Consider the following 17,439-nt stretch of genomic DNA (forward strand, 5'->3'; position numbering starts at 1 on the left):
TCCAAACTGTAGTGTTTTAGACATGAATGTACAGAACTTATTGTTATTTAATGACCCAACAAGCAGAGTGGCAGTGAATTATGTAACTATAAACAAAAATAAAATGCATCAAAGTTCTTATTAGGCAACGTAAAATTCCCCTCAGTTTAATTGCCCTTTGAAGCCAGTTCCTCTACCATTTGGGTATAGTCTGCCTCCTTAGTAGCCAGTCTCAGTAAAATTCTGTAGGAGAGAGACAGAAATTTTTTTTTGACTGTCACAAACATATCGATCCTGGCAAGAAAAGCAATATGATTTTCAGACCCATATTTCTCTTTCTAGCTTTAATAGTTATAAGCGTCTTCTGGTGCCAATGGAGAAGAGGACTGTACTCTGCATAGAATGTCCAGGAGGCTAGACTTAGATTTTGGATATTAGTTGTCAAATTTTGTTTCATTTCAAGATTTTCACATTGCACAAATACTCCACATTTTTATTCATATACTGTTCTTGGGATGCAACATCCCACATCTCTCTGCATGGGTGACCTCTGAATTTTGTAGGCGTTAAAAAATATCCACTGCTATAGGTTTACTTCCTGATTTCATTTTTTTCTGTAGCAGATCCACTGAACAGTGTGATTTTACTTTAAATGCTAGATTTTCTTTACTCTCAAGTGTTAAAATTCGTATCTTAAAATGTTGGATCCATCTATTAAGAATGAAAGTAAGTTAGTATGCTGGTTTTTTTTTGTTTTTTTGTTTTTTGCTCCAACAGCATGCAAATCTGGTTCTATTTTAAAACTATTAAAATAAATAAATAAAATAAAAAACTATTGGGCTGAAAGAAAGCATATTATTGTGTTCTCTGAGAAACTGATCAAAAGGCATATCTGTAGGATTTTACATATAATACATATATCAGACAATGTCTGCTTCCTTATTCATTGTGGTCATGTGTTGTAAGCACTTGGGGTCAAAAAAACCTGAGATGAAGATGAGTGTTTGTGTCACATAAATAGTTAGTGCAACACTGTGGCAGAAGGAAGGGAAGTTCTTGTTAGGTTACCAGCATTGCCAACCTCAAGAGATCAAAAATCAGGAGTTAGATCCTCCAAAATCATGAGATTTGCCCCCCCCCCCCAGGAGATTTTTTTAAAAAGAAAGATTATACTGTTTTTGGGTCTCTTGATTTTTAACTCTCCCTACCTATCCCCTGTGTGTGTGTGTGTGTGTGTGTGTGTGTGTGTGTGAGAGAGAGAGCGAGCGAGAGAGATGATGCACTGCCCACTCTTGCAAATTTATTGAATATGGTGACTTTGGCTCCTGCTGCAGGAGCTCTCAACCCCATAACTGTCTGTCCTTTGCCCTCCAATTAATTCTGCCCCCCCCCCCAGCCTCCAAATCAATCCTTTCCCTTCAATTTCCACATCTGCCTCTCACACCAATTCTGTCTGTCCCCCAACCTACATATCAGTTTTTCCCCTCTGCTGCTATAGCTCTTGGGGTGTGCTTCAGTCCCCTTTCAGGCAGGGGGTGGGTGTTGCAGCCAGGGAAAAAAAGGAAAGGGGTGAGGAGCTGTCTGCATTGTGAAGGGAGAAGGAGCGAGGGGCACTCTGCTCCCTCCTCACCTGTGAGAACAGCGAGCATGGATGGAAGAGACGCTTCTGATTCCTTCAGGGCTGAACTTTGCAAGGGGGCCGGAGAGTTTTGTGTCATCATGAGACAAGCTCAGCTCCCTCTGAAATTCTGTCACTCGGAAAACAATTGTGAGAGTTGGCAATACTGAGTTACAGTATCAGAATCGAAACTTTAAAAGGAATGTTTTAAAAATTATATCTTGATTTTTATTTTGGATTCAGAAGAAATTCCTGAAAATGTTACCTTTCAGGTTGGAAAGTCAGGAGTAGACTGACTCAATCTCAGACCAGGGTACTATTCTATAAACATAAGATCTCAGCTGCTGGTTCCACATATTCAGGCCTGATGGCTGGAGCAGAGGTTGAAGCTAGGTGTAGGGTTGGGCTTGGGACAAGGGAAGCACTGAAACTGGTGTCCAGGTACAGGTTGTGAGTCAGAACCGAGGTCAGAGTCCATAGGCAAGCCAACCCAGTATTGTATCCGGAATCCAGATGTAGGCCAAAGCCGGTTGGGAGTGAGTCCCAAGTGTCGGGAACAGGAGGTGGGTGCAGGACTGGAGCGGCTCAATAATTGGGCTGCAGCAAGGTCAGAATAGGCCATGACCAAGGCTGGAACAGTTAACTTGCAGTTCTGTGTTGGTGAAATACCAGAGCCTGGGGGGGTCATCTGACCCAGGTTCTGCTTATGGATAGGCTGCTTCCACATGCCTGAGGGCTGAATCCCTGCAGGCTCTGTTGGAGGAATAAGTCAGTGCAGCTGAGTTGCTGCTGCATGCCTGAGTGATGACTCAGTGTGTCTCTGTTGAAGGAGTGAGTCATGGCAGCTGAGTGGGCAGCCCTGGTCTGGCTGCGGGTTTGCCTCATATAAGGTACCACAGATATGCATATATAATTTAAATAATGTGGGTTACAAGATCATATTATTTTGGGAATCACTAACGCTAGAAAAAATGACTATAAATCATTGGAAGTCTTGAATTCTCAATTTTTCAGTAGAGTAGAGCCTTGTTAGTTTACAAAGTATCATACTTTGAATTGCTACTGGTTTCTCAAATGTGGTCTGTAATGGCTTGTATTTTTGCCTAATACCCTGAGCCAATTTGCTGTTGCAACTCATTGATTCGGGTAGTTAATCTTGGGGAATTCTGTGCTACTAATCTGTAGGACACTTTCCAGCACATCCCAGTATGGCCCATAAACAAGATGTACCTGACATTCTTTCTTGTCTACAAGGTCCATAGATCCATCAATGGCCTCTCAGTCTGCATATAGCTACATAGGCAGAACTAGATCTTTAAGCCAGTGAATGGGGAAGTCATGACATGACTGAAGAGCCCACCAGATTTCTGTTCTGCCTCCATAGCTGCAGGAAGGTTTATTGGAATTCCTGATGGAGAGCAAAAGTGTTATTAAAAAAAGATTGTGGCCATACATTTGTTTCTGTAGCTGTGTTTCTGGTCCTCCCCTGCGTAGGGATTTAAGGGTCCAGTTCCTCTTTACTGTTGAAACACCATTACAAGGGCCCCTTCCAGTGTGCCGGAACAAGTCAGAAAGAAGGGTGAAGCATGAATATATGCTGTCTGCGGCACCCCACTTGTGGAATGCCTGCATTGGAGATCTCTGTGTGTTCTGCAACCAAGAGTCCTGTGTACCTCAGCAGATCCAGGTCAGGCAGGGACCTTCATGGAGTTGGACTCCTGAGCTAGGATCAGCAAATCCAGAGCATCAGGAAATTGGGTCAATAGAACCACTCCTGCTTCCTAAAAGGTGGGTGGGGAGGAAGGGGAAAGGTTTATACTCCATTTTCCCCTCTGATTAAGAAGAAATCATGAGGTGGCAGTATTGTGCTGGACCTGAAGCATCTCCAGTTCCTGAGAGAGCCCAGATTCAACATGGAAACACTGAAGTTCAGCCTGGTGGCAATCAGCAAGGGGAAATTAAGTTATTAATTACTTGAAAGATGTGTACCTTCATATCCCTAGAATTTCACTGCAAATTTCTCTATTTTACCTTTTAGATCCCAGCACTTCGGGTGCATTTTGTTGTCATTTAGCCTTGCCACCTCCCCTTCCCCAAGATATTTACAAAGTTACCCGTTGTCCTAGTAGCTGCCCTCAGACAGGAAGCGGGGATGGGGGAAGAGATGGTTTAACTCTGTCCGTTCCTTGATGTCTTGAAAAGGGCTCTGTCCAAAGAAAAATTGGTACAAAGCACTTCAAGGCTAAATCGGGAACCTAGAGGACCATGGTTTCATTCTAAATGGGGAAAGAGCAAACTAGACCCCACACTCAGATAGCTCACCTAGGGTTGGAAATTGGCATGCTCCCACAGATTGTGTGTTTCTCAAGAGACAGAAAAAATGGCAGATGGTCAGCAGCTTCTGGGATATTTCAGTCCACTCCCTGATGTAATTAGTGGGGATGGTCTTGCCATATGTAGACACAACAATGAGCCCGAGTGCACATGAGACCTCTCCAGTCATTTCTGCTGTCCCTATCTCCTCACACCGGTTCATCCTACCAGGAGAGTCCAATTTCCTCAGAGTCTAATAACCTCTTTGAGGTGATGGTTCAACACTCATAATTTCAAGAAGGGATTTCCCTTACCTGAGTTGGACAAGAATAGTGCTTACCACTGATACCCACCTCAGAGGATGCGGGGAGCTCATGAGAAGATGAATTTAGTACCAGGCACTTGACAGAGCAAGAGGAGAAGCAGTCTATTATTGTTTTATTGTAGTGCTTAGAAGCCCCAGCCATAGACCAGAACCCCATTGTGCTAGGCACTGTACAAACTAAACTATGGTTAGATCTCAGAGCAGTTCACTATAGACTCAGGATCCTCTCTTCATGGATAAACAATGCCCACATCCTAATCATGATTGACAACACCAATGCAGTGTTCTAAATCATCAAAAAGGGTGGGATAAGGTCACCGACCCTACAAAAGGTAGCCCACCTTCTGATTTTCTGGGCAGGGGGAAACTCTAATCTCTTTTTGCACTACATATTCAAGGCAGAAAAAACATTATGGTAAACTGGCTGGGCAGGGAACAGCTAGATCACATGGAGTGGAGTCTTCATCTAGAAGTGTTTTAGTTACTAATGATGAAAGTTGGGGTCCTGCTGGTAGACCTGTCTGCATCACATTTGAAGTGTAACATCCCTCCTCCTTTTTCTCCTGAAAGGGTGAGCCAAGAGTAGTAGGCACATGCTTTCTTCCATTTGACCCAAGAAAGGAGCTCTGGCATATATTGGATGTTCAGAGAGCCCACTTGATCTTTGTCTGTCTGTAAGCGCGTGAGACTCACCCCTACGGCACCTCCTGCTTATCTCTTCCGGGAATTAGCTCATCCAGCCTCCGGAGCACCCTCTGCAGGCCGGTGTCTCGCTGCCACTTGGCCCCCGTGTCCCTCCCGGACCCAGTGCCCTGTTATCTGGGGTGCTGCCCCCTGGCTGTACACCCCTCAGTCTCAGGGTCTCCCCTCCCCAAGGAACTCCCACCCACTATCTTCACCTCACCTCAGTATAAGTCTACTGCTAGTCATTGTCTAGCCCCCGCACCCTGGGGCAGGCTGCAGTATCAGCCTACACATCACCGGCAAGGTTGGGCTTGGACATGCCGCCTTTGCCTACCCCTGGGCTGCCCTCTGCAATCCCCAGTACCCATTGGCCTGCTAGGCCGCAGCCTGGGGCTTTCCAAGCTGGAGCTCCCCAGCTTCTCTGCCTTTCCCGAGCCCTGCTTCACTCAGGTACTCTGCTCAGGTCCCTGCAGCCAGGTCCCTCCCTCTCAGAAGCTCGAGGGAGTCTGCTTGAGCCTCAGCCTAGCAGCCCCTTTATAGGGCAAGTTGTGGCCTGATTGGAGCGTGGCCCAGCTGCGGCTGTTTCCCCAATCAGCCTAGGTTTTCTATCTCAGCCCCCGCCCTCTCCAAGGGCTGGCTTTTAACCCCTTCTTAGCCGGAGCGGGGTGACCGCCCCGTTACACTGTCACATACAGGTTTTCAAAAGTCTAATGCTCTATTCTTTTTCTAACATCCAGCATTTAAAGGAAAGAACCTCAAAATCTTCCATTTCAGGGTGGTTGAGATGGTGCACCCATGAAGCATGCATGTCAAAGAGCTTCTCCCCCAACCGGCCTCAAAGCCCACTTACTAAGAGCAGCAGGAGCCTCCGGATCTGCAGGGCAGACACCTGGTTATTCATACCTTCTCAACGTTTTACTAGGAGGAAGCTGCCTTTGATAGCAGGTTGCTTGCAGAATTAGAGAAGGAACTTAAAACCTTGTATATAGTTCTGTTAGGTGAATCTTCCTTGAGACAAACTGCTATAAAAATCCCATTGGTTAATGGGTTTGTGGACCTTGTATATGAAAGAAAATAGGATCATTTATTTATTCCTTTCTCTGACCCTCCCTTTATATGAAGCATTTATTTGACCAGTAGGATAAAAAATCCTGCTAGGTTCGTTCAAATTTTGGTCAATAAAGTTATGCCGTGCAATAGGAATTCATTGTTTATTGCTATAGAGTGTATAAACTTATTAACAAGTTTTAATCCACATGGGGGATTATCCTTTTCTAAGGAAGCTGTGTTAACCCTCCCTTATCAGTGAGTGACAGGTCTGATTCTGCCTATGTAGATGCAAGCAGGCTGAAAGGCAGTTGGACCTTATAACTCAGAGAAAGGAAATATTTGTTTAATCAAAATAAATTTTCCTGTTCCATATACTGGCGCCACTGATGAAACAGAGCCTCTTCTGTTTGGTGTGTCTATGCACCCTTCTCTGTTTCTGCACTTTCAGCAATGAGGGTATATTTTACCATCCATAATTTAATGGCGCTGTGATGGAAGTAAACTCTGCTTCCCATTCGGACTTTCCTATTATATAGCCTATTCTACCAATCTCTTGCTCTACTCACTGTTATTAAAATAATTGAGGGCAAATTCTCTAAGGTCATTTTGTAGTCACAGTAACCTGGCAAATTAAGTTTTAAATTTAATTACACAATGTGACCCTTATACTTTTCCCCCCCTGTTGCTGAGTAGTTTTCTTTTCCTTGAGCTGTACGATTACTGGAACTGAAATTTGGCTCTGTCGTCCCAACTCCAGATATATTTTCTCATATATATTTTCTATTTGTTTTTTGATTTATATAATTAATCACTCTCGCCATTAATTAGTGCTCTGAAATATTAAACTTTAGACAGCCCTTACTGGACATGAATGTCATATCTTCAACTCCAGTTTGAAGAGGGAACTAAGGATATTTTATATCAAGAAATTAATTATGGTTCTCAAGTATCATTTCAAAGTGCTGATAAAAAGAGTGAGGAGATGGAGAACTGACAGAAATAAGATTGGTGTTGCCATTGTTGCCATGGTGATGATATACGTATGCTCTAAATTTATTATTAGGTATTTGTGCTTGCAGCCTCTCAATGATTTAGTGTAAAGAAAATGAATTTGTTTATTTGTATTCCCATTTGGATTATGGGAAAATAGTTGTTGGTTGGAACAGCCCAAATATAGTACAGATGTACGTAGTCAAAACTGCATTATACTCTCCTCCCAATAAACTTAAATCTGACTTTCTTCAGGGCAGTGGTATGCCTTTGCTATTTTCTTCTTGTCTTTATTCTTAGCCTTTCCAAAACAGAGAAATGGTCAGCTTTTTTATTGTATGTTGCTGGTGTTTGGTAATTTTGTTGGATCTGTGTTCAGTTGAAATCAAGTTTAGAAATCTCAGCCAAAGTTGCTTTCTGTATAACTTTCAGTTTAAGATGTGGATCTGAGCTCTGGTCAAGTGAAAAAATTCTTTCAGAACACTGACACTCTGGAAACAGTTGGATTTAGGCATCATAATTTCATGAGAATGATTGTCTTCTGCTTTAAAGCATAGGATTAGATTCTGATTATGGCTACTACAGACTTTCTGTGTGATCTTGGGCATCCCACTTAACATTTATGTCTGTTTCCTGACCTGTACAAAGGGGATAAAAGTATTTACCTACCTTCACAGGGTTTTTTGAAGCTAAAATATTTGTAAAGCGTCTTGAAATTTTTGGATAGAAGACTATGTAGATATATAAATAATGATTTTAATATATAGCTTTTGGAGCAGATGTCAAGATTCAGAACTGGATAAAAGAAGATGTGGAGATGAATGTGAGAGATCCATGTGGGAATTTGGGACATTTAATGCAATTATAAATGAAATCTGTCTTGGGTTCTCAAAATACAGTCATGCATAAATTGTTCATTCTTTAGAGGCTTGAACAGTGACATATATTTTAAAATAGCTTTTAAGAGGGTGTGAATGTAAATTAAAGTTAATGGTAATTGGTACAGGATTTTAACCTGTAAGGAAAAGAAAGTCAGAAAAATCTTCAGCTTCTTGGGAAAACCAAGAGTTGAGAAGCAAACCACTCTGTTGATTTTTGTGACATATCTTGTAGGAACTTTACCCAAGAAAAAAACTGCAAACCACAATGTAAATTAACATTTTTACTTAGTGCCAACTAAGAGTCATGTCTCCTCCTCTTGTCATTCCCAACTTCCAAACCTCCCCCAATATCTCTAAAATAGCTGAGGAGGGACAGGGAATTGAATCCGCCCAGGTGTCCCTTTCTAAGTATGATTCCTTTTATTCTGTGTGCCAATCCCCTCCCCCCTCACACTCTATCCACCAGGAGGACAATCATTTTACTACGAAGAAGGAAATATGTTTCCTCTAAGGGTTTATTATTTCCTAAATTAATTTTTTGTAAATGTATTTCTAATGATCTTTCTCAGTGAATTTCTCAAGTTTCCGTGTGATATAGAAATCAGTGAAATGGGGAACAGTGAGCAGCCTTACTCCAGTCTAGTCTCAACTTGTTTTCCAGCACTGGATTCATTATATTGTGTCCCCTTCCCTAGCCTCTTTTCATAAGCCATTTGTTAGCTGAACACCTGCAGACCTGTTGGGCAGATGTGGTTAGAACAGATGGGGTATGGCTCCTGAATGCTAGATGATTTGTGCCAATGTTCAGACATAACATATCCCTTTTAAGAAAAAGTGAATGATGATTGACCACAGGTTGAAATAAAATCATTGTGTTCACCACAAAAGAGTGCTTGCTGCTTTTACTCTGGGAAAGCATGTTTTGTCATCTTTTTTCCAACAGCAGCCTTCGTTGACTCTTGATTTATCCTTTTATAGTATTTAAAAATCTATAAAGTCATATCTAAATTTAAACAATACCCCACTGCAGGTGCACATGTGCATTCTGGGTGAATAAATTTATGTAAGAGAATTAATGAGCATTTGTGGGAGAGAATTTAACTCGTGACATACAGGACCAGACCCAGGGCTTTAATTCCATATGCCATCAGTCACTAGATAGATCAGTAGCCAGAGCTTGGAAATCATGTGGTAGAAATAATGGGCACAATTATTAAGGGCTTCATAACAAAATCTCTCCCCCCTCCCCACCCTTCCTCTGCGCTCTTTTTAAAATGGATGGTGGGTCAAGTTGAGAGCAAGCAACTACTTAACATGAAAACTGAACATGCATTGGTGAATGTGCTGGCCCACCACAAAATTTGTTAAAAAATGTATTTTTTGAAATGGTGTTGATTCACTGGGTTATGCACTAACCTTGTTCTTAAGCGTTACTGGGTTTAAATCCTTGTTTGATTTTAATTGAAATGATTTCAGTGGTTTCTCTTGATCAATAATGCAAAATTGTTCAATTTGAAGTACTACACAATATATTACATACAATACAGTATGATGCCAATCCTTACTCCTTATGCTGGAAGGATACTGGATACTAATTTGAAAATGAGATGTACCAAGAGATGCTGTAAAGTTGGGGGGGGGGGGGAAGTCCCTTAACCATTTTGTAATTGTTGTTAGTAAGATATTTTGAGTGTACAAGCCTCTTAACAATTTATTATTTTCCAGTTTAACAAAATTAAAATTTATGTCTATGGCTTGGTCTGGCTCAGCACAGACCAAAGAGTATTTTCCCTCTGAGTGGCAAAATTACAAGCAGTATGGGAACAAAACAAGAATAGCTTTTCTCTCTCTGAGACTAACAGAAGTACTGGGAGCATAAGCTTTCGTGGGTAAGAACCTCACTTCTTCAGATGCAAGTAATGGAAATCTCCAGAGGCAGGTATATATCAGTGTGGAGATAACGAGGTTAGTTCAATCAGGGAGAGTGAGGTGCTCTGCTAGCAGTTGAGGTGTGAACACCAAGGGAGGAGAAACTGTTTCTGTAGTTGGATAGCCATTCACAGTCTTTGTTTAATCCTGATCTGATGGTGTCAAATTTGCAAATGAACTGGAGCTCAGCAGTTTCTCTTTGGAGTCTGGTCCTGAAGTTTTTTTGCTGTAAGACGGCTACCTTTACATCTGCTATTGTGTGGCCAGGGAGGTTGAAGTGTTCTCCTACAGGTTTTTGTATATTGCCATTCCTGATATCTGACTTGTGTCCATTTATCCTCTTGCGCAGTGACTGTCCAGTTTGGCCAATGTACATAGCAGAGGGGCATTGCTGGCATATGATGGCATATATAACATTGGTGGACGTGCAGGTGAATGAGCCGGTGATGTTGTAGCTGATCTGGTTAGGTCCAGTGATGGTGTTGCTGGTGTAGATATGTGGGCAGAGTTGGCATCGAGGTTTGTTGCATGGGTTGCTTCCTGAGTCAGAGTTGTTATGGTGCGGTGCGTGGTTGCTGGTGAGAATATGTTTATGGTTGGCAGGTTGTCTGTGAGCGAGGACTGGCCTGCCTCCCAAGGTCTGTGAAAGTGAGGGATCATTGTCCAGGATGGGTTGTAGATCACTGATGATGCGTTGGAGAGGTTTAAGCTGAGGACTGTAGGTGATGGCCAGTGGAGTTCTGTTGGTTTCTCTTCTGGGCCTGTCTTGTATCACAGACCTTGTAGCAAGAAAAGATTTAATTTGTAGCCTTCTGCTGTTAGGGTTTCAGATCAGCTATATCGGCTCAAATAGTCTGAAATTCATTAGGATCCAGAATTCTCTGCTTTTTCACATTAAGAAAGTTTGAAGGAATTTCTGAAATGTGGTAAGAATTAACAGCTGTAATGATATGATTTGGGTGTTTTCTGTGTGTTGCTGCTAATTTAGCACTTTTTCTGGTAGCTTGCATAGCATTGTGGATCAGGCTGTTAGGCGGGAACCTTCCCTCCTCGCTTGGTGTGTTACTCCGGTTGTGCCTATGTTTTCTTTGGAGAATTTTTAGGCATTACTTTTAACAGTTCAGATATCCAGGTAACTCTGCTTCTTCCATCATCTCATGCCAAGAACCCTGAACTTTTCACTTCAGGATTGCATTGTGATTGCTCACTTCTTAACTGAAGGAGTTGGCCTGTTGAATTCTTAACGAAGATGTCCAATTATTTTTAAAGCAAAAAAAGAAAGAAAAAAACCACAAACCCTTTCAGCTCATATTTATATGCAGAAAGAAACTAAGATGAGCACAAGACCTTTTAAAAAAAATTGGGGGGTTACTTTTAAAATTTCTCTGCGGGAACAGAGCCTTTACAAAGGTTGATTTACTGTTTATCCATTTTGAAGGATTCAGATGGCCTTGAGGCTTCCTGATATGCCATTGTGCTTAAAGAATTGTGTATAAGAATCACAGCAGCAGTGTCCTTCCTGATCAGGATCAGAGCATGCACCAACTGGGCTGCAGTTTCTTCCTTGACAGCTAGAGGTGAAACCTTGTTAGATAAACTGTGCTGGGCACCTTGATCAGGCATTGGTGACTGCTGCATTTGGCTGAGAGACGTTTGGAGACAGCCCTCCTTTGAGGTTTCTCTTTTAATGGAAGAAATGATTGGGATCATACTTGGTGTCTTCCCATTCAGATTAGCCTCTGCATTCTGAGAGTCCTGTCAGATACTGTTGTTTAGAACACTGTTGTCTATTCTGATCAATGTCACAGAAAAACAAACTAACAGTTAACTCTTTGTGTAACTGAGTTGATTAATACACCAACCCAGCCTGATGGACATTATCCTATGAGGTTTAGAAAAAGGAAGTTCCTGTTAGGGATGAGAAGTGAAGGCTAACCTTCATTCTTTCACATAAAGATTGTCTCAAACTGGGAAGCAAAGAATGCACAAAGGAGGAACAGTGAAGGAGAAACTTTTCAAGAATGGGAGAATGATAGATTTGTGGTTTAATCACAGTATTAGGAATCAGAAGCCTTGAAGTATACTCTCCAGCTGTGCCACAGACTTCCTATGTGGCCTTGGGCAAGTAATTTAATTTCCTGTCCCTTAGTTTTCCCATCTGCAAAATAAGCATGATAACACATCCCTAACTCAAAGGGAACTTTAATATATGTGAGGTGTTCATATAATGTGGTGATGTGTTATAGTAAAGTTCATTAATAAATGTTGGATTTGGTTGGTTGCCATCTTTTCTATTGTTGCTACCAAAGAGGGAGAAAACACTATAGTCTATTTTGCAAGATCAAGTCACAGAAAACGAATGATCAGGTAAGAGAATAAACAATTTGGCTTTTCCAATCTGAAATATGTGAAGAGTTTCAGGCTGTAAAGAATTTTTGGTGCTTCAAATACCTGGGGGGAAAACGGGTTGCAACAGACACAGAGAGAAGTCTTCACATGTAGCTGTGTTTTTGAGAACCGGAGGCATGCCAGTGTTTTTCCTATGATCAGTTGTTGGCCTGTCTTTCAGTTAGCTGGGGAAAAAAAGTGTCATATTTATGCTTACTTCCGTAAAATCATAGATTTTTTAAAATGTTTGCAGCTACTGCCCTCATTAAGTTTCCTGCATTTGTTGTGAAGGAAAACAGCTGTTGTAAGTTGATGTCACTTTGTTCATGCAGTGTATTCATGAATAAACTGATAAAATTAATTCTTTTGTTTCAGGACGGTGATATTCCATAAAGCAGTTTTGTTCACTAAATGGAGATTTTTTTCTAATTTTGCTTATGTTTGATGTTTTAATGCAGTTTTTTATTCCAAAACTTTCATTTACTTTTTTTTAATGTGCATGCAACTTGATATATCAAGATATCTCAATAACTGGACTTTTTAAATAGCACATTGTAATCTCAGCTTTTCTATGTGAGGATACAATAGAATGTAACTTGTATTTTTAATGTTTGTTTTTATTTCTTTTGTTGCAGTCGAAATCAGCTTTCTTCTTTGCCAGCTTGCCTGTGTGGTCTTCCTCTAAAAGTCTTAATTGCAAGTAACAATAAGCTAGGTTCCCTTCCAGAAGAGATAGGTCAGCTAAAACAGTTAATGGAACTGGTATGTTACTGATTTGAATGTTTGTTTTTTGTTTGTTTTATTACTAGTTACAGTATAATCAACTTTGTAAAAAACGTCCTGCAAAAGCCTAATGGTACAGTAATCACTGTTACACAGTCAGTGCCCCTTAATATGTGGTGAACTTCTTAATTGCATCAAATAGGAAAAATGTTACATTGTAACTGTCTTCTTTCCAGGCTCCCTGTCATCCACATCACTCTCCTCATATAAAACACATCAGTGAAGATCATCTTGCCTACCTGTTGTTCTCACTGCATGACCAAATCATTCCTCTGTTCAGATCCCTCTATTGGCTCCCTGTTTTGCTGCAATAAGTTCAAGTTTCTTGTTCTGGCCTCCAAGTCCCTTCCTAGCTCTGCTCCTCTCAACTCGTCTTTTTTTTTCTTTTCTTACCTCATTGTGTTTTACAAACTATGCTTGTCTTTTCAGTCCCTTTTAGTTTCTCTCACAAATATTTCCATGCTGTCCATTATGCATGGAATGTCTTCTCTGAAGTGATCCATATGGCCACTGTCCTCTTTCTGCAAAACCTCCCCCTTCTGTAATGGCTATAAGAAATCAGCCAGTTATTGAGGGCATGGAGGGCAGGAACTAAATGGCACTTGAGAATTTTTTTTTAAATTGCAAATGTATATGAAAAGGTTATCTGTAAAAGACTGTATATATTTTAATGTTTTCTCCTCCCTCACTTTCTTCCCTTTATATGATGCCTTGTTTTCTTAAAGTGTAAACTGTTTTGGACTGTCTTCTGTTTATTTCTGATCACCTAACCCTTTTGAGAATAGCCGTTAGTAAATGAACCAGTTACTCTGGCATTGCTCCTGAATTCCCAGTAGAAATTATATTGCAACATTTTTCTGACTGGTATAGTCTCTACCTATTGCTTCTATCTTGGGTATTTCTAAGGTGTTGTAACCATGGTGTCAGAAAGTGTCTGCTCACCCATCTTATTTTTTAAATAATATTTCCTATCCTTAAAGCCTGAACCTGCTACATGTTGTTGAGTTAACTTCGGCCCCAGTCCTGCTGGCTGTCCCTCCGTGGAGTTAGTTGCAAGATTGGGGTGTTTAAGTAGTAGCTGAGAGTATTCAGCAGGTCTCAGGATTCAGCCCTTACAACTATAGTTGGGCTAACTGTAGTTGGATACTTTTTTTTTATCTTTCTCTCCCTTGGGATATATGGGGGTCTTTATAATGGCTTATAGGATGTTTAATGTTTTTCTTTTTTGTGAAATGTGTACTTTATTGGTTTATCTTTTTTCATACTTTGTCATGTTTATAATGACTTCTTAATGAAAATTAAAACGTTATCAAATTAAAACACAAACAAAAACAATGTCACTACTTTAAAATGAAACTGCTAGTTATAGTGATGGTTTACTTTATGCTTAATCTATTAGTGAATTTATTTTATTAAGTTTTTATTTGCAAGGACAATTCAGGAATATTAAACATCTCCCTTTTTAGGGGACAGAATGACTAGGTGAATTATTAATGGGATTTGAATCCTGTCAACTCTTGGTCACTGCTGGTTTGAATGTGACATTACTTAGCAATGAATAAACATCCTTGTCATCCGATGGCTGTTTGGGGGTCTCTCTGAAACAAGTTGGTGGTGCCAGTCTATTTCTCGTTGGACTGCATTTCATATTTTAGTTGACACTAAGTGGCATCCATGATAGCAGTTTCAGTGAAGAAATACTGAAATACCTTCCCATCCTACTAGTCCATCAAGAACAGGTTGAAACACACTGACAAGGCAGTTTAGCACTATCCATGCAGTTACTGTTTCATGAAGGGTTACCAGGTGTCCGGTTTTTAACTGGAACGCCCAGTCGAAAAGGGACCCTGGAGGCTCCAGTCAGCACTGCTGGCCAGGCTGTTAAAAGTCCAGTGCTCCGTGCGGCTCCTGGGAAGCAGCCGGCATGTCCCTCCGGTTCGGAACCGCGGCCAATGGGAGCTGTGGGGGTGGCGCCTGGGGGCAGGGACAGCACACAGAGCTGCCTGACCATTCCTCCACGTAGGAGCCGGAGGGACGTGATGCCAGTTCCTGGGAGCCACCTGAGGTAAGCGCCTCCCAGAGCCCGCCCCCCTCACTCCCTCTTGCAGAAAAATTGCCCAGAGCCCATTCCTGCACCCCAAACCCCTCATCCCTGGTCACACCGCAGAGCCTATACCCCCAGCTGAAGCCTTCACCCCCTCCTGCACCCCAATCTCCTGCCTCAGCCTGAAGCCCCCTCTCGCACCCTGAATTCCTTGGCCTCAGCCTGGAGCCCCCTCCTGCACCCCAAACCCCTCATCCCCGGCCCCACACCAGAGCCTGCACCCCCAGCCAGAGCCCTCTCCCTCAGCCCCTCCCACTCCCACACCCCAACCCCTAGCCTGGAGCCCCCGCCCACACTCCAAACCCCTTGGCTCCACAGCCCAGAGCCCCCTCCTGCACCCCATACACCTCTTTCCCGGCCCCACCCCAGAGCCTGCCCTCTCTCCCCCGCAGCTGGAGCCCTCACCCCCTCCTACAACCCAACCCCCAGCCCAGTGAAAATAAGCAAGCGAGCGATGGAGGGAGGGAGGATGGAGTGAGTGGGGGCAGGATCTTGGAGAAGGGGTGGGGCAGGGGTGTTCAGTTTTCTGCCATTAGAAAGTTGGCAACCCTAGTTCCATGAGTAAACAGAGAATTGCATTAAGTAAAAATAAAAGCCCTGCTTCTGATTTAGCTTTTAAAAATTAAAAGCAAAATTATTTAAGAGGTTCAAAAGAAGTACAAATTGTGCTCAGGAGGAGGCAGGACTCTTTGGATTTTTGTTTTGTTTTGGGTTCCTACTGTCTTTTGTACTACCACTGTTTCAAAAGACAACAGACTTGACTGATTCTGCTACTTCCCAGTCCCAGCATCAGTGTCACTCTTTGGAGGCAGCAAGAAAATGTAAAAATTACTTTTCTAAAAATAATTGCAAAACAACATTGTAGCACATATTACTTTGGTTAGAATCTGACTGGAACAAGAGGGTAGAAAAACTTGTGTGAACGCTGAAAGTATGACTATAATCTTATTTCCTCTGTTCTGTATGGTTACAAAATAGCATGTTAACATAACAAGGTTTGTTAAATATGTGAATAATTCAGTTCTGATGACATAATCTCCTTACGTTGATGACCACTGTGATTATTTATGTTACTATTCAAATTGGATTGTTTGCTTGGAAATTGCTAACCTATGACGTATTGGATGGGGTAAAGTGGAATATAAATTAAAGCATATTGATAAATAGTGCTACAGTATATGATGCAGAGATGTTTATATGGGTAGGTTGTCACAGATTAAGATAGGTCTCATAATCCAAATAAAAGCATTTACCAGTAAAATGTTTCTGTTGCTATTGTACAATACTGTTTTATAGAAATTTAACATTTTCACCATTTAACTGCACCCAGATTTTAGTAAATGCATTCCATAGAGCAAATTGTATTTGTTGTGTAAATCTGTTTTTAGTCTCTGAAATGAAACATTGAAATGTCTTTTAATGTCTATTTAGATGCTACCACTTCAGTAAACATTCAGATTATTTTCAAGTATTGGTTAGGAAAATAACTTTCCTCTGGTTGTTGCAATTAATTACAATTCAGTAGTTCAGTTATTTTCCTTGCATTCAGTATGGTCTCAGATAGCATAAGCTCTAAGAGAACTGGCTTGGTTATTAAAATGTTAACTTATGACTGAATCATGATTTTTGAGATGGATCTGCAGGATGAAATTCACATAATGTTGGGGGCTTGCATAAACTCATATGTGCCTATTACACCAGTTCAGGCCTAGTTTAAGGATTTATTTGGTCTTTGGCAGTATGGTGAATTTCACCCTTTGAAAACACACAGCAATCAATATTTTAAGCAAATTTAAAATGTTTTAATAGGTAGTGAACAAAAGATTTAATCAGATGAAAGGCCTATTAATATTTAGTGGCATACTACTGACTGTTTGAATAATCTGGAAGACACCTGAAATCTTATTCAATGGATGTCAGTTTCTATGTGTAAACCTTCCAATAATAAGTATTAAAGTAAAACTGGATATCTTTACCGCCACCATTTGTTTAATTATGCTTACCCTACTAACTGATTGTTATCCTTGCTTGCTTGGACCATCTATTGGAATAAACTTGTATTAACATTTATAAGAATAATTTCAGAAAGAAATCCAAAATGGATGGAACCACATTGTAGTTGTCTTTTCTACTAATTTGCAACCATTAAAATTTAAAGATATTGAGTGAAATTAATCTTGTTCCTGTATACCAACAGGATTTCATAATTCTTTGAGTTCTTTTAAAATAAAGTTGAATCTGTTTCAATCAGCTGACTGTGGTTCTACTCTGAAAAGTGACTTAGTAAAACAACATTGTAGAGTTCCATGATATTTTGTTTGTCTCAGTTATTTCATATTCAATGTCCTGTTTATAAGTAAATATTTTTTCCTGTTGGCAATGTTGCATACTCAAC

At 41.0% G+C, this 17,439-nt stretch overlaps 1 protein-coding gene across 8 annotated transcripts in view; it reads left to right on the top strand.

Moving 5' to 3' along the window:
- LRCH1 (leucine rich repeats and calponin homology domain containing 1) overlaps window positions 1–17,439 on the top strand; it is a 241,877-nt gene that overhangs the window by 117,454 nt on the left and 106,984 nt on the right. For all 8 annotated transcript variants that reach the window (XR_004644092.1, XR_004644091.1, XR_004644095.1 and 5 more), the window contains exon 3: window positions 12,793–12,919. Coding sequence is in view for 3 of the 8 variants with exons in the window: in XM_034758484.1 (XP_034614375.1) it covers window positions 12,793–12,919 (127 nt within the window). In the remaining 5 variants the exon portion in view is untranslated. The remainder of the gene's footprint in view (window positions 1–12,792; window positions 12,920–17,439) is intronic.

This window comes from Trachemys scripta, chromosome 1 (assembly GCF_013100865.1).
Source record: "Trachemys scripta elegans isolate TJP31775 chromosome 1, CAS_Tse_1.0, whole genome shotgun sequence".
NCBI classification, from domain to species: Eukaryota; Metazoa; Chordata; order Testudines; family Emydidae; genus Trachemys; species Trachemys scripta.